At 56.7% G+C, this 21,548-nt stretch overlaps 2 protein-coding genes across 9 annotated transcripts in view; both read left to right on the top strand.

Moving 5' to 3' along the window:
• CAPN5 (calpain 5) overlaps positions 1-9,728 on the top strand; it is a 49,146-nt gene extending 39,418 nt beyond the window's left edge. For 5 of the 6 annotated variants that reach the window (XM_053670827.1, XM_053670825.1, XM_053670828.1 and 2 more), the window contains exons 6-13: positions 333-526; positions 1,102-1,179; positions 2,684-2,879; positions 3,494-3,616; positions 4,782-4,978; positions 5,812-5,927; positions 6,453-6,589; positions 7,467-9,728. In XM_053670827.1, coding sequence (XP_053526802.1) covers positions 333-526; positions 1,102-1,179; positions 2,684-2,879; positions 3,494-3,616; positions 4,782-4,978; positions 5,812-5,927; positions 6,453-6,589; positions 7,467-7,649 — 1,224 coding nt within the window. In that variant the 3' untranslated portion in view covers positions 7,650-9,728. Of the gene's footprint in view, positions 1-332; positions 527-1,101; positions 1,180-2,683; positions 2,880-3,493; positions 3,617-4,781; positions 4,979-5,811; positions 5,928-6,452; positions 6,590-6,824; positions 7,440-7,466 lie in introns of those variants that run through there. The other variant, XM_053670826.1, reaches the window with a different exon arrangement.
• Positions 9,729-11,936: 2,208 nt separating this feature from the next.
• Positions 11,937-21,548, top strand: part of MYO7A (myosin VIIA) — a 79,156-nt gene continuing 69,544 nt past the window's right edge. For all 3 annotated transcript variants that reach the window (XM_053670780.1, XM_037138101.2, XM_053670781.1), the window contains exons 1-2: positions 11,937-12,168; positions 14,074-14,137. In XM_053670780.1, coding sequence (XP_053526755.1) covers positions 14,120-14,137 — 18 coding nt within the window. In that variant the 5' untranslated portion in view covers positions 11,937-12,168; positions 14,074-14,119. The remainder of the gene's footprint in view (positions 12,169-14,073; positions 14,138-21,548) is intronic.

The following is a 21,548-nucleotide window of genomic DNA, read 5'->3' on the forward strand; positions in this document are numbered from 1 at the left end:
TGTCCGCTGGCACAGGCCTGGGCACTTCAAGAGTGTTCACTGACTGCTCATATTTCAGTGGAAAAAGCTGGGCTCAACGAAGGTAGAATTTGAACCCCGGCTTGGCTGACTGAGGGCTGTGTTGATAAACTGGCTCTCTGGAAGAATGATATGTAGCATTTGCTGATTTCCATGGTGTAAACTCTCCTACCACAGTTGATTTCAAGCTAACATTGTAATACCCAGCTTGCAAAACACTGGGGCTGCAATCCTCTCCCTATTCTGTAGGGGGCGCTGTGGCCCCTGGTTCGGCTCAAGCCTGCCCTGCCCCTGAGCAGCCCCGTCCTCCACAGGCCTTGACTGCGGCGGACATGGAGGCCCGCCTGGCGTGTGGCCTGGTGAAAGGCCACGCATACGCCATCACCGATGTGCGCAAGGTGCGCCTGGGCCATGGCCTGCTGGCCTTTTTCAAGTCGGAGAAGCTAGATATGATCCGCCTGCGCAACCCCTGGGGCGAGCGAGAGTGGACCGGGCCCTGGAGTGACACGTGAGGCCTGGGGTGGGGGTGCAGGCAGAGCGCGACCTCAGGCGGGGGGTGGGGGTGGCTGGAAGGAGGACTTGGGCAAGGGCGAGGGTGGGCCTCCTGGAGGAGGTTGGGGGTTGGACGACGTTAGCAGGAGACTGACTTTGCAGCTGGCGCGTGGTAGTGGATTCAGCGTGGGCCAGGGCCTGCAGGTGGCATGAGCTGACTCCAGCAGGGGACACAGAGACCAGTCTGGAGAGTGATGGGGGTGGGGGAGGACGCAGGGAGGGAGGCCACCAGGGGTGAGAATGGGGGCGACGCTCAGCCTGGTGAAGGGAGACCAGGCCCCAGTAGAAGACCCCCTCTGCTAAGTGTCTTGTCCCCCGTTCCATGACCTCCAGGCCCAGGTGTGATGATAGCCCACGGTGACCTGTGGGAGTGGGCAGACAAGGCTTCTTAGGGGCCGGGGTGGCCCTGGGTGCCCCCAACCACACCCACGCTGACGGGGGCCTGGTACTGCGTGTACCTCGTCCTCCTCGCCCTGGCAGGGGCCCTCCACTTACTCTCTGCTTTCCCCTTTCCCTGTGCTCACACCCCAGCTCAGAGGAGTGGCAGAAGGTGAGCAAGAGTGAGCGGGAGAAGATGGGTGTGACTGTACAGGATGATGGCGAGTTCTGGTGAGTGTGCTCTTGCCCCAGGTGGACGTCCGGGGCTCAGGGAGGACCTCCTGTGCGCTGGGCAGCGGTCACCGATGGGGAGGGAGGAGCCAGGGTTGTAGCACATACTGCACCATCAATTTGCTCTGTGGCCTTGGACAAGCCGCTGTCTCTCTGAGCAGGCTCCTGCTCTGTAAGGTGTGTTGGGCAGCCCTTTTCTCTCCACTGTCCCCTCTGCCCACCTGAGAGACCCTAGGCTGCTCGAGCACCCAGGCTGGGCCCTGCAGCAGCTCGGCCAGGATGCCAGCAGGTGGGGATCAACCAGAGGGCAGGGGGCATGCTGGCCACCTGTTGGCGCAGAGGAGATAGGGAAGAGGAGAAGCCTCGGGGCGGGGGGAGGGGCAGGCTGCCTCCTAAGCTGAGACTTGGGGTGCAGAGGATCCGTTGGTGGTCAGGGACAGAGACCCAGCCCAGAGGCAAGAGTGCACACCTGGGTTTGGAAGAGTAAGTTTAGGGAGGCACATGGGTGGGGCAGGCTGAGGAGACGGCCACAGCATCACTTAAAGAGTTCAATGATTCCTGCATTCATTCGCTCACCCCGCATTCATTCATTGATTCCTGCGTTCAGTCATTCCTGCATTCACTCAGCCTACATTTAGTCCCGACTGAGTGCCAGGCTCAGCATCCTGCTTCAGCAGGACACTTGATTCAGAGACTCAGCCACTTCTGGGAGGGGTACTGGGTGCCCTGTGTGTGGTGGGTGCTGTGAGGGCCCCAGGCGGGCCCAGAGGCAGATGGCAGTGACCTTGGTACCCCAGTGAGGACCCCTTCTGCAGGTGTCAGGGGTCCCTTGGGCCCCTTGGATCTAGGCTTCTGTGGAGGAGATCCACTGTGCTGAGTCTGGCTCTGGGCTCAGTTGAACTAAAACATAATAATAGAAACCCCTCATCAGTGCCAGGGGCTTCTATCTAAGGCCTTTCTCATATGTGTTTACATATGGCACATATATGTGCATATTCTTGTTTGTGCATACTTGAAGGGGGATGAGCACATCTCCCTCCCCGCCCAGCTCCTGGAAATGTGCCTAGTACACAGTGACCACAGCAGCATCCTGACCACTTCAGCGAGCTGACCAAGAGGTTCCTGCCACCTGTTCGTTTATTCAGGCCTGGAAGTAGTGGGTAGAAACATGCTTTATGAACTGTAGAGGTCTATGCATATTAGCTCTTCATGCTATTAATATTTGTAACAGCCAGCCTTCGCTATTGCTTCTGTCTGCCGGGAGTTGTGCAACGTGCCTTTGTTGCATTCATTAGTTCCTACAGTAGCTCTGGGAGATGGGCAGCTGCTGTTAGAGCCATTTCCAATTTACAAAGCAGGAAACTGAGGCCACAAGAGACGTGAAGGTCCGTGTGGTGCCATGTCTGTGCTCACTCTGGCGTGAGCCACGGTTCAGAGCATGCAGGGGGAGCAGACCGCGGGTCGGCAGGGGGGACTGCCTGGCTCAGCCCCTTGTCACGCCCAGGATGACCTTCGAGGACGTGTGCCGATACTTCACCGACATCATCAAGTGCCGCCTGATCAACACGTCTTACCTGAGCATCCACAAGACGTGGGAGGAGGCCCGGCTGCATGGGGCCTGGACGCGGCACGAGGACCCGTGGCAGAACCGCAGTGGGGGCTGCATCAACCACAAGGACACCTTCTTCCAGAACCCACAGGTGGGCGCTCTCGGGGGCTCCCGCCCTGCCTCTCAGGCAGCTGCGGGGGCCTCGCCACTGTCCTGCCACGAGCTCCTGCAGCACCTCGGGCGCACCCTGTCCCTGCAGGCAGCGTTGGATGGCCTGTCTGGGTGGTCGTCCCCAACCTCTCAGTCTGACCCGTAGACGCTAAAACTGAGGACACAGGCTCTGAGGGCAAGTGTCTTGTGCAGAAGCTACAGGGATATTTGGAGGCTGCGCCGGGGGCTCAGACCCCTTGTTCTCACACACGCAACGTTGCTCCTGGCGGAGCTTGGCCAGGCCGGCTCCTCCACAGGGGCCTCTTCTCTGCAGCCTCCTCGGTCACGCCCCTGCAACCTGCATCGTCCCCACGTGTCTTTACTGAGCATCGGCTGCATGCGGGCTCTGAGCTGAGCATAATAATCTCATCCAATCCTCCTACCCCTCGTGCAGGGTAGTCACTTTAGGCCCATCTTGCAGTTAGGGGACTGAGGCTCAGAGAAGCAGCGTGACCTGCCCAAGCTCCTGGCTCTGGGCTGAGCCTCTGGGCGCCAGCAAGCCCCTCATCAGCATTGTCTCACTGTGGTGTCTCTCTTCCTTGGCCAAACCTGCAGTACATCTTTGATGTCAAGAAGCCAGAAGATGAAGTACTGATCTGCATCCAGCAGCGGCCAAAGCAGTCCACCCGTCGGGACGGCAAGGGCGAGAATCTGGTCATTGGCTTCGACATCTACAAGGTGAGGGCTGCTGCGGGGGAGGGGAGCCGGCGAGCCGCAGCCGGGCCGCCTGCACTGGGGAAGGAACACCCTAGTCACTTGCGTCATCCGCGCCACCCCGGCCACAGAGGCTGACCATGGACCTGCGGTGGCAGGGGCTCGGTTCGCAGTATCGACAGAGGGCCCGACCTGCCTGGGATTGCTGCTGTGGCAGCCCCCAGCCTGAAATCTCTGCCCCAGACCCACAGGCCTGGACTCCTGGCGGGTGGGGAAGGGAAAGATGGCTGGCAGGTGGGGCCGGGCTCCAGGACCCCCCTCCCTAGGGCTCTGGGTCTCCCTGAATTGGAGGCATTGCTAGGCACAGGGGAGGCACCCTGGGCAGGGCCAGGCAGGCTCACCAGTGGTTTCCCTCCTGGCCTGGGACCCCAGTACCTTCCACAGCTTGTGACGCCCCGTGTGGGATGGCGCCCACTGTACAGGGTCGGCATCCAGGCAGCGAGAACTGGCGACCCCACCTGGAGATGCTGGCTGCCAGTCTGAGCCGCGAGCCCGGCATCGGCAGGCTTGGTCAGGCCACGAGTGTGCTCACGTCACGTACTGGTCCGTGTGCAGTGTGCTGCTGTGTTGGTGCTTTGACACGACGTGTCTGACCTTCACTGATGTGACTGCAGCTTATCGTCGCCTTTGTTCTAGCAGTTGTCCAGCATGTCCCACGTGCTGGCGATGTCATTTCATGGACATGTGCTGTCACCTGGGCAGATATGACACTTGCTTCTGTTACGACAGAAACGCCACAGACATTGTTGTCAGGGGAATCCTGTTGCCTCCTCCTCTTTAACATCTTTAATTGAGATATAATTCACATACCATATGATTCAGTCATTTCAAGTGTATGGTGACTTTTAATTATTCATACAGTTGTGCAACCATCACTGCAATCGGTGTTAGAACATTTTCACACCCCAGAAGGAACCCCATGCCCTTTATCCCTCACCACCCAGTCCCACGCACCTCCCCGACCTTCCCCAGCCCCAGCAAACACTCATCTGCTTCTGTCTCTGTAGATCAGCCTCTTCTGGGCATTTCATGTGAGTGGATTCTATCACTTTCTTTCTCGGTGGTGAGGGAGAGGTGTGGGGTGCGGGAGGAGTGGCGCCGGGCTCTAGATTGGTCCCCGCGCCCGCAGGTGGAAGAGAACCGCCAGTACCGCATGCACAGCCTGCAGCACAGAGCCGCCAGCTCCATCTACATCAACTCGCGCAGCGTCTTCCTACGCACCGACCAGCCCGCGGGGCGCTACGTCATCATCCCCACCACCTTCGAGCCCGGCCACACTGGCGAGTTCCTGCTCCGCGTCTTCACTGACGTGCCCTCCAACTGCCGGTGCGTAGCGGCGGACTCCGGGCCAGGGTGGGTGGGGCTGGCGTCCACGCCAGGCTGGCCGCGTCTGCAGCCCAGCGATGCTCAGTGTCCGCCCCAGGCGTAGAGCCCGGCTGCACACACCCCAGGGCCAATCTCCTTCTCCCCGCCCGGCCCGCCGCTTGTCCCAGGCTCTGTCTCATGTGTGCGTAGCACTTCACAGTAACAAAGAAGATTTCACTCATTTGCTTTTCTTGAACCCAGGCTGGGAGGCATAACCCCTCCATTTTATGGATCCAAATTGGGGATTGAGGTTGTGGTTGTTTTCCAAGACCTTGCAGCCAGTGGTAAAGTCCGGCTAGGCAGACTGCTGAAGCCCCCTAAGTCCTGTGAGGGCGCAGACCCCGCTGCCTGCGTGGGCAGCCTGGAGTCAGTGCCGCCCACCCCCGTCCCAGAGCAGGGAGGCAGCTTGTGTGGTGGAACCGGTGGGCCTCCAGCTTCACCAGCTGTGCGGGCAGGTCCCGCCCCCTGCCGAGCCTGATGCTTCCAAATCTGTAAAATGGGCAAAATAGTCGCCTACCTTCCAGGGCTTTGTGAGGATTACAAATAGTTCCTGTAACATCCCAACCGAGAGCTTGGCACATAGTAGGTGCTCAGTAAATTGCTTTTCCCTTGGGAAAGATGGGACACCCTTGGGTGGGGATAGAGCAGCAGGAAGCCCAGGGGCTTTGCCCAGGACAAGCAATGTCTTGACTAACTACTGCTCTTCTCCCCTCCCCTGTGCTTGAACCCTCCATCTTCCATCTTCCTGACCCCCCTCCACAACCTCCTCCCTTTTGTCCTCGGCTCTGTACCAGGGAGCTCCGCCTGGATGAGCCACCCTGCTCCTGCTGGAGCTCCCTGTGTGGCTACCCGCAGCTGGTGACCCAGGTGCACGTCCAGAGGGCTGCTGGTCTCAAGGACTCCCCAACAGGTGCGCTTGCTCAGGGAAAGCCCCCCACCCCCTTCCCCGGGGAGGGCGCCCCATGCATCCTCCCCCTCCACAGCTGCAGACACCCATGGCTCTCCCACTCTCCATCACTGAATGAATAAACCTTGCCTAACGTCCACTCAGGCCCAGCCCTGGGACGAAGCCGGGTGCATAGAGAAAAATGCTCTGCTTCCTCCTCTTAGACGTCTTCTGGTGGGGGGGGGGGCAGTAGGCACAGGGCCAGGCAGTGGGGAGGGAGGGCTTCCTGACCGGAGTAGCCTTTCCCTGGGCTGAGGAGCTGTGAGGTAGGAAGCCCGGTGAAACCTGGAGTAGGCCCAAAGGATCCTGGGCAGGGAAACTACACGGTAAAGGCCCGGAGGCCGGAGATTCCGGTGTGTCCCCTCCTGTCTCTGAATACGTGAGGCCAGGATTCTGCTCCGTGAGAGGACCTCGCTTCCCAGACACCGGTTCCACCCAGGCCCTGCCCTAGCCCCCACCCTCACCCCATCACCCCCTCCATCTCTCTAGGGGCTAACTCTTATGTGATCATCAAGTGTGAGGGGGACAAAGTCCGCTCGGCCGTGCAGAAGGGCACCTCGGCGCCCAAGTACGACGTGAAGGGCATCTTCTACCGCAAAAAGCCGGGCCGGCCCATCACTGTCCAGGTGAGCCTGCTCGTGCCCCCAGCCTGCCACTCCCCACTCCGAGGGGCTGGTCCCGGTGGCAGAGCCTGCGACGGGACCCGGGAATGCTGGATTCTGGTTCCACCTCTCTGTCCCTGGCATGGTGTGGCCTTGGGAATTATCTTGTCTGCCCCTTTCGGTGCCCTGAGTCCCTTCTGTAGGATGGGTGAGTGGGATTAGCTGGTGTGATTCTGAGACCCAGCGGGGTGTCTTCCAGCCAGAGACAATGGCCATTTCTGCCGACTTCGTGCCAAAGCCTTGGGATTTGTTCCTCAAGTCACCCTTGAGGTTCACCTGGAAAGGTCACACCAGGATGGCGTGTGGTGGGGCGGCTGCTTCCTGAGGGCAGGGGTCAGAAAGCCGGGTCCCTGGGCTGGGCGTCCCTCTCTTCTCAGGCCGAGTGGCTGGTGGACAATTCTGAGCTCGCTGGCAGGGAGCCCTGTGTCCCCGGGCCCAGGCCAGCATCTCGCTTGGTGAGAAACTGTCTGTGAATGAACAGGGAGGCCCTGTTTACCCAGTTTTCCCGACACCAGTCCCACTGGGTCCAATCACAGACCCATAGACATGGGGGCCAGAGGACCCCTTGGGGGTTGCTGATACCCTTATATTAAAGATGGAGAAAATGGGGTGGGGGGTGTATGCCACTCTTCAAGGTCACCCAAGGTCAACGGCAGAGCTGATAGTTACTGAGTTAACTGTATACGCGGAAGGGAGCTGTGACAGGCATGGGGGTGGCCTGAGGCTCCAGACAGGGCATGGCCTTGCCCAGGGGCCATGGCGAGACAGAAGCAGTGCAGGTGAGGGACTCTGGGCCCTGCCACCACTGCCAGCGCCCCCTCCGCCCTCTGTCTCCTCCCAGGTCTGGAACCACCAGGTCCTGAAGGATGAGTTCCTGGGCCAGGTGCAGCTGAAGGCCGACCCGGATGACCTCCAGGCCCTGCACACCCTTCACCTCCGAGACCGCAACAGCCGGCAGCCCAGCGACCTGCCAGGCACCATCGCCGTGAGCCTCCTCAGCAGCGCCTCCCTCACGGCCGTCTGACGCCGTCCACCCACCGTCTGCATGTCCCCAGCCAGGGACTGGCTGGGAGCCCGGACACTGGGGTCCTTTTCCCAGCTTTCCCACTGACTCGCTCGGTGACCTTGGGAGGTCTCTGCCCATCTCCGGGCCTGTGTCCTGAGGACCCAAAGCATTCCTTTCTCATGGAGGCGTCTCCCCGGCTGAGATTTAACAGCCCTCCTTCCCCCCACTGTCACCACTGCTAGGGGCTCTGTTCATCGAAATGCTTCCCTGAGGCCCTGCGTCTGTGACAGAGTGCCAAGATGTCACTTGTTTACACACAAACTGCCACCTGCCCGAGCCCCATCTTGACACTCCTCTCCTGCGCCTGCCCCAGGGCCCCAGGCATTGCTTTCTCTGTCACCTGCACCTGCTTTTCTAGCCACCTTGAAAGGACCCTTGGCTCTCGCTGGGTCCCTGCTCAGGCTGGAATTTGGGGACTGCGCAGGTGACTCGTGTTCGTTCTCGAATCCCACCCCCGCCCGTCCATGTATTTATTCAACAGAGATTTGCCAAGTGAGCAGTGGACGCCCGTGAGGCCCTGGGTGGGGCCGGGCCCCTGCCCACAGGCCCGGTCTGCACCTCTGCTCCGAGGCTGCTCAGGCGGATGCCCAGAGGAGCTGCAGCTACCTTCACGTTCCAGGTTCTGGTTTCACCCCCAGCCTCTGGTCTAAGGGCCTGGAGAAGTTTTGGCCATGATGGAAGGAAGGGTGTCTTCCTGTCTCCACTGCCCTGACATCAGGAGGAATGAGCCCAGTTTAGCAGCCAGGGCCCCGGCAGGTGGGACCCCTTCTGCTGCCAGACCTGGGCTTTCCAGGGAGAGGGGTCTGCGGGGTGCCGGTGTCAAGCCCACCAGGGTCAGGTCACCCACTAGATGTGGCAGGAGTGTGGTAAATCTGTCCCCTGACCAGGGGTTCTCCAACATCCCCCCAAAATGCAGCCAAGGCTGTCTTTCTGCTGCCCGGACCAAATCGTTCCTTTCAGTCCTCAACATTTTATATTCTTTCTGGTTTAAACCTCTCCATTTTAACCAAGGGTTGTTTTGTTTTTTTGTTTTTAAAGGAAAGCTGAAAGCCTGTGAATCTTTTTTTTTCTTCTTAAACTCCAGGTCTTGTGGTCTGCTGATTTTATTTTGTTCTTATTTACCCTCTGATTTTGTTTGGATTCCACCTGGGGAGGGACAGGGAGGAGTCTCCCCTTCTCAGAAGAGGCCCGGAGGTGGGTCAGGAAGAGGGCGTTTGGCACATGGATGTGTGACAAGCCAGCACCAGCCCCCTGCTGCTGTGAACCTGCCCCAGGTCTCCGGACCAGGCAGAGTCAGTGGAAGAGTTCAGCTGGTTCAGGAATAGGAATCCCTTTGGAATCCTGAATTTTCTGGCTCTTTGGTCCAGCGTCCTAGCCAGAGGTCCTGGATCCTTGGTTTTGCCTCCTCACCCCGTGGCCGGCTCTGCTCCTGTGTCCTGGCCCTGGGCCCCAGGAGGGCCAGGAACTGGACGACAAGGAGGGCAAGAGGACTCCTGGGAAAGCTGGGCCTGGGGCCAGGACCCTGCCGAAGACCAGGAGCAAGTCATTCAAACCTCCTGTGCCTCAATTTCCCCCTTCTGTAAAGTGGGGCCCATGATTCCTGTTTGTCAGCACTCGGTAAGAAGTGCTGAACAAGGGCAAACCCGTAACCTCTCTCTGTATCCCTGTGTGCGTGCACACATCACACTCATGTAATCACTTTTCAATGTCTGTTTCAAATGAATACTGAATTGGGGTGGAGAGGTGAGGGCTGGGTAAGCCAGCTTGGGGCCTCTGGGGCCGGCGTGTGGGTGTTTTCTCAGCCACGTCCACCTGGGCCTTGAAGCGAACCAGGATCAACTTGCAGACCTGTGGGCTCCAGCGCTGGGGCTGAGCCCTGCTTCCTCCCCCCAACAGAACTTGTTTGCAGCCCTGCCCGAGCTTCCTGCCCCTCTGTGTGGGCCAGGCTGGTTCCTGGATGTGTGGAGAACCCTGGTCCCTAGGAAGTCCAGGGGAGGGGGCAGGTGAGGTTGGAGTTCTTCCAGGCCGGGGCTGGAGGGTGGGTGGGAGGGCAGTTGCTCCATGCATGTTCAGTCCACAGGGCCCAGTCCCCATCTGCAGATGGTGGGGCCTCTGGTCCACGCCACCCGCCCTGGGCTGCACTGGCCTCAGGGCCCACCCTGGGGTCTGGGAGACCTGTTCACAGAATAAACATGACCACAATCCCAGAAACGCCTTGCTGTGTCTGTCTGTCCCTCTGGGGAGTAAGGATAATGGGAGGAGTATTTTTGAGGCCCAGGTGGCTGTCCTCTGGTCCAAGAGCACACGAGGGAGGGCTTGGGTGTAATAGCTGGGCCGGACCCTGCGGCCTGTCCCTCTCGTCTGTGCGCTGAGGTCACTGGGGGTCATTTGGTTATTCCCTCAGCTAGCCTCGTCCCAAGCCACACCCTGGGCACTAGGGGTATAGCGGACCGGCTGCACTCCCTCCTCTGGAGCAGTCTGCAGACTAGCGGGAAGACCGATAGAAACACTGATCTGGACAAACATCCCACAGGTAGGGTGGCGTGGGAGCCCGCCGGGGGAAGGAAGGCCCAGCCCTGATCCAATCGTGAGGTGGAGGAGCAGCTGCACGAGGGGCCGCAGACAGAGGAGTTGGGTGTGTGTGGGTCCAGGTGGGTGTGAGGAGGGCAGGGCAGGCAGTTTGAGTGAAGAAGCCAAGGGTGGCTGAGTCCTGGAGGCAGAGTGGACAGGACTCAGTGGTGGGGTTAGCATGGAAGTGAAGAAAAGAATTAAGGCCATTTCCTAAATTTTCTTCATACAAATGCATTATGATTTCTGTGCCCACCTTAATGCAAAGCCTGGCCCCTGGTGGGTGCCGAGGACGTTGTCACTATTGTGGCATCTGGAGATGGCCACATACCCCAACTCGGCTCCACTCCCCACTCATCCCTCACAGCTCAGACCTGCATCCTGCCTGGGGCACCACGTGCCTCTCGGGGCTCAGTTTTTCCATCTGTGCAGGGCTAATGCCACTTGCCCTCCTATTCTGGCTCAGCAAGAGAGGTGATTGGAGGAGGGTAGGTAGCTGTCTGCAAGCCTGAGTCCAGCAGTGGCGACGGTGTTCTGTGGTGACTGTGTTCTGAAGCAACTCCTGGGAAGGCCACCTGGCCAGATACACCCCCAGCATCCGCGAGTATTCAGGGTTCAGGTCTGTTGGGTCACAGGGAGCCCTGGGTCTGCAGAGGCTGAGTCCCCCTGCTGTCACTTCTCCAGGAAGAGCTGGGTACTCAGCCTTGCTCCTAAAGGGTTGCCATCAGGCAGCCATGCCTGTGACCAGCAGGTGGCGCACTTGGACCACCGGATCCTGGGGGATGGGCACCCCAGCCTCTTTGAACTAGTCCTTTCCTAGCAGACCTGCCCGTTTGAGGCTGGGGCTGCAAAGAGCGCCTCCCTCCGCCCAGGCATAGCTGCCGCTGGGGAAGCCCACACTGGTGGGGCAGGCAAAGGGTGGTAATGAGGCAGCGCCAGGACTCAGCCAGGAGTTGTCGAAGTTACTGTCGTTGCCAGTGCTCACGACAAACATCTCATGTTGCTCCTCCTTGTTTACCCCCCACCCCTTAAAAGTCACGCATTTCACTTTACTTCGTATGGGTCCCTGCTCCGTGCAGGGTTGCTCCAGGACAGCCAGTCTGAGATAGTTTCCTGGATGACTTTAGACAACATTCCTCCCCGCTCCTCCCCAGAGGCTGTGCGGCAGTGGTGGAGTGAGGAGCTTCGGGAGACCCACCTGAGCGAGCCCTCAGGGGCGGCGCAGGGTGAGGGCGGTGTGTACACAGGGGTGGGGAAGAAACGGGCCAGACTGTGGGGTTTGTAACATCCTGCCCTGCCTGGTCCTTTCCTCTCAAACAGCCATTTCTGGAGGAGAAAACGGGTTTGGCGGAAGGCGCACAGGGGCCGAGACTAGGCAAATCAGTGACCAAGTCAGGATCAGGATGTGGTTTCCTGCCCGGAGCTGAGATGGCAGGTGCTGTTACTCCAAGTGACAGGAGGCAGCCAGGCCCGGACCGGTGGCCCAGCTGGAGTCCCACGCTGGTCATGAAACAGCCAAGACAGACCCCGGTGCCCTGCCTCCCTCTGGGCAGCCGGGGCTCTGCACAGCCCTCCCCGCAAGCTGATGTCATGGCACTCAGACCTCAGAGGCCCCTCGGACTCCGCCTCCTGGGGGCAGGCGCTGGAGTGGGGAGAGAGGGCAGCAGTGCAGCTGGACAGCCAACCTGGGCAGGAGAGAAAGAGAGAGACTGAGCGGGAGAGAGAGTCACATAGTGAAAAACTGAAAGGACCTGGAGAGACGCTCCCAGAGCAAGCTTTGGAGCAAGACAGAAGACGACACGCGTCGGCAGATTGTCCCAGACCCTTGACCCCAGCTTCCCGAGCCCTCTGGGCAGCTGGCAGCTGCACCCGGGCCATTGGGCCACTGGGAGCAGCAGCTGGGACCCAGGTAAGCATGGGCTCCCCTGTCCTGGGCACTGGGAGAAGGGTTTGCTGGACTTCAGGGGGTGTCCTGGGCTTGGACCACCCTGGAGCCCCTGCCACCACAGCCATTTGCTCCTGAGCGGGGCCTCCTGCCACCTTTGGGAGGCTCAGCCCCGGCAGCCACCAAATGAAACTCTCCTGAGCCTGGAAGAATGGAGGTTTGTACCCTGGGGAAGAGAAGAGCCAAGGGCTGTGGTGTCCCTTGGATTGTCTCTGCCCAGGGTTGGAGCAGCCATGGGGGGCGGGGCCGAGAGAGGGAGTCCCCTGGCCCTTCTCCAACACTGTATCTCTCTCTTTATGTCTCGCCTCGGATAAGTCACTTCCTTCCTCTGGGCTTCAGGGTTCCCGTCCGTGAACTGGGAACACGAAGTGCCAGCGGCCAGGGCCGCTGTGGGGCACAGTCAGGCAGGGGTGGCCCAGAGATGGAAACAGTTCTGCGTTTCCTCTTCTCAATTCATAAAGCAACGAACTTGAACATGGACTATTTATTTTTTTAGGGAAAAAAAACTGTCAATCTCACGGTTTTTCCTTACGGGTGGCCCTTCCATTCCATGCCCTTGCCCAAGGCCCCAAATCTTAATGGAAGGCCTGGCTCTGCCCCTGGCTCCGGTGGTTCGTGCTGGCATAGGACACCGGCCCGGCAGCCGGCTTCCTCTTCAGATAGAGCTCCCATAGCCTTCGTTGCATCCCCTTCCTTGCCAGACAGCCGGGCCCGGTGCTTGTCCCAGAAGGACTGCGTGCCCGCTGTGGCCCAGAGCTCCAGGGCAGGGGTCAGGGCTCGGGTGTCAGGCAGTGTCATGGGCAGAGGATCAAATGCCCCGGTGCCTCTGAATGGGACTTGTGAAAAATTGATGCTCATCCCGGGGGCAGGCAGGGGGCTGGGGGACCTCACTCCAGGGCCTGTGGGCCTGGCTGCCTGCAGACGCCACACTCAGCCCCACGAGTCCTTCCGGGGTCATCTGCAGGCCTGGCTCCCTGCTGTGTGAGTCAAGGACAGAAGCACATCCTGCCCTGGCTTAGCTCTCCCACTTTGGAGTCAGAGATAGGGATGCACCCCGACCAGACGACATAATAGGTATAATTAGGGCTGGATAGAGGGAAATATCAGGATGCTTGGCAGCCTTGGGGTGGTCAGGGAAGGCTTCCCAGAGGAGGCACCATGTGAACTGAGCACTGGTGGGAATTTACTAGCCACAGTCAGGTGGAGGAGCCAGTGTATGCAAAAGCCAGGAGGTGTGACGAGGACTGGCACTTTGCAGGAACAGTGAGTGCTGGGATGGTTCAAGTGCAGGGCTGGGGAAGGAAGGGAGCGGTGGGAGGGAGACAAAGCCATCCGCAGGAGCCACATGGCGCTGGGCCTCAAAGCCAGACTGGGGGCTTAGAGCCTCCCTTCTGATAGCAGTGGATGCTGGGGAAGGGTGTAGGCAGGCTCAGCCTGTGACCCTCCCCCTGGGCCAGGCTGTCCCTGTCACTCACACTCTCTGGGCAGTCCTGAGCTGGAAGACCAAGACCAAGCCCTTGTGCTGGACTCACCCTGTTTTGCTGTGTGACCTTAGGCAAGTCTTGGTCCCTCTCTGGGCCTTGGCTTGTATGTTCAGGTTAGGGGGTAGACTTGCTACTCTCTAGGAGCCCTTTGGAATCTCTGAATAACAGTGACCTAGAGACAAGCTCAGGTGCCCTGAGCAATAGGGCTGGAGATGGTGGCCGAGGCTCGGGGCACACAGGCTGGGCTGCGACCAGAGGGAGAGAAGCCAGGGAGCATCCCCAGAGGCCGGGGAGACTGTGGCTTTGGGAGTGGCCCCGGCACCCCCGGCCGGGCGCAGGCCTGCCAGGGCTGGTCTGTTCAGGGGTGTACGGTCTCCCCCTGCAGAACTGCATCTGACCAGGCAAGCGGCAGGGGCATCTGACGAAGGACGATGGTGATTCTTCAGAGGGTAAGTGCTCTCTGTACCCTTCATCTTTCTGTGCCAGGAATGACCCCGCTGGGTGGCTCATCTTGCCCCATTCCATGTTCTTTCACCCCTATGCTCACCTGTAGAACGCCCTCCCCAGTCCTTTCCTTCAGAAAACTCCTATTTATGCTTCAAAACCCAGCTGTGAAACTTTCCCTGACTGCCCCAGGCCCAGTCTAGAACTATACTCCTTCTGGTGGGTGTGTTGAGACTCCCCTTTGCCACTGCACTCACCCCACTGGGTAGAAGTTGTTTATTTGCCTTCATCTCTGAATCCCTGGGTATTCCAGTCAGTGGAACAGAGTGTGCAAGGGCTCAAATGTGGGAAAGCCCTTGGGGAAAGGGAAAGGGAAAAGGAAGTGGACAAGTTTACTGACGCCAGACTAGGAAGGGCCTTGAACCTGAGTGGGGAGCAGTGAATTGGGGGTGCCGTGGCCCGAGCTGGAGCCTCCTGGGGTAATACAGGGAGAAGCAGAGACACCGTCCTCCAGCCCTGCTTCCTTCCCAGGGCTACAGTGGCCCCTGACCTTTAGCCCTTCCCCGTGATCGGCCTGAGGCTCTAATGAGCTCCTGGTCTCCCAAGCCAGGAATGTGGGCCCCAAGCCAGGTGGGCCTGGCACCAGGCCCTAGGGGGGTGGGGTATGTCCCTGGGGACAATCAGAGGCCAGTGGGCAGTGTGTCCTGAGGCAGTGGGTTTCTGTGTGAGCATGTGCGCTGTGCACGTGAGAAGGTGGGCATCAGGGCAGAACCTGAGGACTGGAGAAGACCCTCTCTGAAGCCCCCTGGTCCCCTGGCCTGAATCTATTCAAGGGCCTATCAGGGACAGCCAGGGCCATTAAGAGAAGGCATGTCACTGTCACTGAATGTTTGCTGTGTTCAAGGGCCAGAGCCATATGCAGGCAGGGCCGGAGGGTGCACGTGCAGCCCCCGGAGGGACACACCTTGGGCCATCCACAGCCCTCCATGGGTGTGTGCCCTTGGGGGCCTCTGAGGCAGACCTCTGGCTGACCGTCCCCTCCGAGCACTGGCCCACCTCACCCCGGCGGGCAGCCTGTGCCGGGAGCAGGTGTCTGCAGGTGAATGCCGGCTTTGCCCACCCCTCCCAGAGAAAGTGCATTTCTATTATTTCTTTGGTCCTGGAAATGGCCCCAACTCTGGGCAGCTGGCCGGCTACACAGAGCCACAGGTAGAGCCTGCATCACTGGGCTCCATCTTGGGCAGATTTCAGGCTATTTTTTCAGCCTTCCTGAGTCTCAGTTTCCTCATTTGCAAAACAAGGATAAAACCCTCCTTTTTGGGGATGGTTGGTATGAAAATAAAATGCCAGGAGGAATTCCACCCACTGCTGCTTTTTCCACCTGCCTCCTGGGGCCACCCCACTTCCCCTCCTCCTGCCCCAGGGTGCTGGACTCTCCTCTTCCTGGCTGATTTCCCTCGGGCCCCACTGTGGTCACTGCTACCTTTTGGAGCCTTCCCTGCTCTGCTCCTGGTAGTCTCGTCACTCTGCCTTCTTCTCCTGCTTACCTGGGGCCTCCTAGTCAGCCGGAAGTGGGGGACAACCTTTGCCTGCTCCCCACTGTCTTCTGAGTCCCCGGACCAGCCCACTCAGAGATGGAACGCTGTGCTGGATGAATGGGTGGTTGTCATTACACCCTCACTTGGTCCGAGGGGCCAGGGCGGACAGAAAGGGGTTCCTACTTTAAAGGGATGCTGAGGATGAAAGGGCGTAGTGCTCAGCCCAGTGCTAGACCCAGCCCGCGGAGGGCCAGCTGCCATGACGACAACTACTAATAAGATTATACGAGTGGTGTTCCCGTGTAGGAGAATTCTCCAGTCTTTTCTCTCTCTCACTTTATTTGGTATAAAAATATCAGGAAACCTGAGAGGATATGATGGTTCTTTCCCAAGTGAAGAGTGTCCCCACGTGGGACATATCAATGACAGAGATTCAGCCCTCCCTCCCTCCCTCCTCCCCTTCCACCCAACCTCCCTGAACCCCCACAAAGTCCTGGGCACAGGAAACACTTTCACAAAGGTGGACTAAGAATCCAAAACATAAACATTTTTTTCATTTGTTGAGAGGTCTAATTCTTCAAAAGCAGCACCCACATGGGTCTGCAGGCACTCTCCTGCTGTGTTGCTGTGGGGCTGTGAGGTAGGGGTCCTGGGGCTCTGTTGCAGGTGAAGAAGCTGAAGGCCAGGTGAAGTGCACAGGCCAGGGGGCCATGGCAGTGAGGGGCAGCATGCGAGGAGCAGAGACCTTGGGAGGAGGCTGCCCTGCAGGGCCCAGGGTGTGGCATGAGAGCAGGCACGGGAAGGAGGTCAGACCTCCCCTGCCAGGGCGCACTTGCAGAGCATGGTCCCTTTCCTAGGAACCCTGTGGAAGTCTGGGCAGACCCACTGTGTTGACAGCTTCAGCAGTGGGGTGGGGGCGACTGGAGAGTCCTATCATGTCAGGACCTACCTGCTCCAGCCAAGTTCTCACCCACCCACCTAGTAAAGTGGCACTGAGCCCCTTCTCCATACCAGACTGGGCACAAAGGATGCACAGATAAAGGGGTCACTCCCCATCCTAGAGGAGTTCCCAGACTAAAGTGAGAAGAGGGTCAGAAACAGAGCGAGGTGCCCATGAGTGGAACTGAGGGAGGAGCAGTCCCTGGGGGTGGCGTGGGGTGGGAGGGAGCCTGGGTAGCAGGGAGGCTTCTGCCCTGCGGGTGGTGGTCGTGGGGTGTCAGGGAGGCCCTGAGGCTTCATGGCAGTCCCCTACACACAGATGGGGGACTGAGGTCTCAGGAGGAGGGACTTGCCCTAGTCTGTAAGGCTGGCTTGTCTTGCAAGAACTCGGAGATCAGAGGTGCACATGAGCCCCTTCTTTAAGGAGCTCGGGGAGGCTGCGGAGCTTCAGTGTGATGTGATCTTGGCTCCGAGGTGGGGCCAGGGACTGGATGTACTCTGCCCAGATTCCTGGGCATGGGGAATTCTGAAGATAAGTTTGTGGGCTGTTGATAACAGCTGGTTGGACCATTTTATTAAAGTATTGAATAATGTTCTTTGTCTCTTGTGACAGTTTTTAACTTAAAGTGCATTTCACCTGATATTAGTATAACCATCCCAGATGTTCTGAAATTATTATTTGCACAGAATATATTTTTCTACTCTTTCACTTTCAACCCATTTGCACCTTTGGATTGAAAGTGAGTCTCCTGTAAATAGCATATAAATGGATCTTAAAAGAAACTCTTCTGCTAACCTCTACCTTTTAATTGGAGACTTTAATTCATTTCCACTTAAAGACTTACATCTGCCATTGTGCTATTTTTAATGGTATATCTTTCCCCTCAATTCTTCTGTGCCTTTTCATGTTTAATTGGTTTTCCATCCAGTGTCCTGTTTTGAGTCTCTTCTCATTTCCCTCTCTGTGTACATTAATATAGGCACATTTCTAGTGATTACCTGAGTGTTTGCAACTAATATCTTCCATTCATACCAGCCTAGTGGGACTTAATACTAATTTAGCCCAAAAAAATGTGGCTCCTCTATAGCTCCATCGCTCACTTTATGTTGTTCTTTTTAGAAAGCACATCTTTATACACCATGCCCCTATTAACATGGATTTGTAAGTGTTGTTTTGTGCACTTGTTCTTTAAATCATATAGAAAAAAGGGGGGGAAACAGGAGGTACAAAACAAAAAATAATAATACTCTGGTTTAAAATTACCAGTGTGGCCACCTTTACCAGCTTCTTCATTTCTCGTAGGCCCGTGAGTCACTGTACCACTTTTAGCATTTCTTGGGAGGCAAGTCAACAAAGGGCGAACCCCCACAGCTTTTGTTTGTCTGGGAATGTCTTAGTTTCTCTTTCATATTTGAAAGACAGTTTTGCCAGGTATAGAATTCTCGTTGGACAGTTTTTTTTCTTTCACCACTTTAAGTATGTCGGTCACCCTCCTGCCTTCTGGCCTTCGTGGTTTCGGACGAGAAATTGGCTGTTAATCGTGTTGAAGGTCCTTTGTACAGACAAGCCGCTTCTCACTCTCCGCCTTCAAGATTCTCTCTTTGTCTTCTGGCAGTTTGATTTTGTTCGTGCAGATTCATATCCTTCATCAGGTTCGGGGAGGTTGTGGCCAGTATTTCTTCAAATACTCTTTCTGCCTCTCTCTTTTCTGGGTCCCCACTCATACATGTGGGTCCATTTGATGGTGCCCCACAGGTTTTTTTGGTCTTTGCCCATTTTTCTTAATTTTATTTTCCTTTCTGCTCCTCAAACTGGATAATCCCAATGAACCTCTCTTCAAGTCTGCTGATTCTTCCTTTTGCCTCTGCGCATGCGGTTGGACCCCCGTAGTGAACTTTTTCATATCAGTTCATGTACTTTTCAACTCCAGAATTTTTACTTGGTTCCCTTTTCTGTATCTTTGTTGATATTTCTCCTTTCTGTACCTTTATTGATATTTCCCTTTTTTGTGTCTTTATGGATATTCTCTTTCAGGTGAGATGCTGTTTCACTTTCCTTAAGTTCTTTGAGCATATTTAAGACAGTTGATCAAAGTGTTTGTTAAGTCCAAGGTCTGGGCTCCCTCAGGGCAAGTTTCTGTTAACTTCCTTTCTTTCCTGTGAATGGGTCATACTTTCGTGTTTCTTTGCATACCTCATAATGCTTTGTTGTAAACTGGACATTTAAAAAAATTTTTTTATATCAAGCCCTTATCAGATGTTTCATTGGTGAATACCTTCTTCCATTCATTAGGTTGCCAATTCATTTTGTTAAGTGTTTCGTTAGCTTTCCAGAAACTTTTTTTTTAAGATTTTATTTATTTATCTTTAGGGGGGAAGGGAAGGGGAGAGGGAGAGAAATATCAATGTGTGGCTGTCTCTCATGAGTCCCCTGTGGGAACTGGCCTGCAACCCAGGCATGTGCCCTGACTGGGAATCAAACTGCGATCGTCTGGTTTGCAGGCCCGCAATCAATCCACTGAGCTACACCAGCCAGGGCTGGACATTTAAACATTTTTAATAATGTGACAATTCTGGAAGTCACTGTCTCCCCTCTCCCCAGGGTTTGTTGTTGCTGCTTGTCGTGAGATGTAATTTCGTTTAGTGACTTTCCTAAACTATTTTTTGTAAAGACTATGTTTTGTTTTGTGCAGTCAGCACGGTCTCTAACACACCTGGGACCAAAACAAAACCAACGAAAACTCTTGGTCTTTGCTAATGTGCTTTCTGTGTGGGTGGGGGCACCGCTTCACAGCCCAGCCAGCTCTGCCTTAGCCTTCACTTCCTGTCTGCATAGAACTTGAAGGTCAGCCGGAGGTGAGAGCTTAGGATCCTCTTGGGCTTTTTCTGATGATTTGTCCATTCCCGAGCATGTACACTGCCTTTTAGATTCCCCAATATATGCAGGAAATTATCAAAACCCCTATTCCCTGAAGCATCTCACTCCCTGCTTTTCTTCCAAGCTTTCTAGAGTATCTGTTATTTTTACCCTGGAGACCATGGCTAGTTCATTGGCCTTTGGAGATTTTTAACCAATCCTCTCCATAGTGGTTTGTCTGCCCTGGGAGACTTCAAAGTTAGGGAAATAAAGGTAAGTCCTTTGCATTGTCCCTTTAAAAACCAGGGATGCAGGCTGACACCTGCAAGATTGCCACCGAGGCATAGGAGGGTGGGGGTGGGCAGGTTAAAACACCTGCTGCCAGGTTTCAGTCACCTTTCTCTTCACTGAATGCTCATGTGGTTACTGTAAGCTTCTGAATATTTTCTAGAGTTCCAGTAAAGTTGATTTGATCATTTTGGCCACCTTTTTTTTTGGTGTTTCTATAAAGGGATAGGTTTTTGGAGTTCCCTCCTGTGTCATCTTCGCCAACACTACTTGCCGATGACAGTTGGCACAGGCATTTTCTGAACGCTTTTTGTCCCGACTTACTGTATATCCTTGGATAGGTCCTTAAGCGTCCCCATCTGTGAAGTGGGTGGCCAGAGTTGGACTGGATGGTGGTGTGGAGGGCAGCACCATGGTCTGTCTGTGTGAGGCACCAAGGGAGTACAGAAAGGAAGGAAGTGGAGAGGGGAGCGGGCACCAGGGGCACGTGACTCAGTGGAGCCTTGGAGGCCAGTCGGGGGTGGGAAGAGGAGCGTGGGTGAACCATTCCTGGCAAAAGGCCTAGTGTAAGCAAGTGTGGCGGGCCCTATCCTGGGGCATCAGGGTAGCAGGAGATGAGCCTGGACTCAGTGAGCCCTGGGTCTAGGAGAGGGTCTGGTGTAATGCAAGGGCGGGTTGCAGGGGCATTAGACTTGCCTCCCAGACCTGGAGCACAGGCCACCCCAGGGCAGGGGCCTTTGTGCAGGCTTCAGCTCAGGGTGCGGGGGGTTTCGGGGCTGAGCCGTAGGTCTGGGTCTGGCAGGTGCCAGACTTGCAGCACTCTGCTGGGTCTCCTCCAGGGAATCTTCTCTCCACCCACCAGACCGGTTTTTACCATCGCTTCCCTCTTCCTTCGCTTCCCTGTGCTTTGCTGGTCCCTCTTCTGAACGCCCTTCCCCTCATGTCTGCTTTAAAAAAATTACAATACCCAGTTGCCACCTCCTAGCATGACTGGCTCAGTAAATAATAACCAACATTCACACAGCATGGTTGTTCTAAGGGGCACCAATCTTAGTCGCCCACATGAAGCTGTTTAACCCTGTTGTTCCACAGCGGAGACAAAGGCACGTCGAAGGTGAAGAACTCGCTCGAGGTCACACAGCCTGTGAGTGGCCTAACCTGGACTGCCCAAGCCACCTGTCTCCGGAGTCCAGCTTTTTTAGTGGCCATGCTATCCTGCCTCACCAAGGCTGACCCGTCCCTTATGTGGTGGTGCCATTCTTGTCTGTGCCTGGTCTGTCTACACCTTCAGCCCTGGGCTGGGGGCTCTGAGGATGGTGCCCCCTGAGCTTTGGTCTGAGCCCGCCTGTGAAGATCGGTTAGACGGACAGATGGAAGGATTCCTGGAAGCCCACCACCAGCGCCCACCAGTGTCTGAGGGCCTGACGCCTGTTCCCATGGACTCCCAGGGCGCAGGGGCAGGGGGACGTGTGTCCTGGCCTTGACTGTGAGAGTGGGTGGGGCTCACTGCAGTCATCCAGTTGTGCTAGGTGGCACAGCACTGTGTCCCCGGAGCTGGGATAAGTGATTGGGGGGAAGGAAGCCTGGGTCTGGCAGGGCAGCTCTGAGTTTGTGGGAGGCGTTGCTCTCTGCTTCCTAGCTGTTCCCCCCATTCCCCACTGTGGTTAGCTTCTTTGCAGTGTCGTTGGGCTTCCAGAATCCCAGACAATGTCAGGGACAAAAATGGGAGCAAGGGGCTTTGGAGAGAGAAGAGAAACAGGGAGGAAAGAAGGGAGGAAGCTAAAGATAAGTCAG

Source organism: Artibeus jamaicensis, unplaced genomic scaffold, assembly GCF_021234435.1.
Source record: "Artibeus jamaicensis isolate MK-2021 breed Jamaican fruit bat unplaced genomic scaffold, CSHL_Jam_final contig_64, whole genome shotgun sequence".
In the NCBI taxonomy this organism is placed as follows: Eukaryota; Metazoa; Chordata; class Mammalia; order Chiroptera; family Phyllostomidae; genus Artibeus; species Artibeus jamaicensis.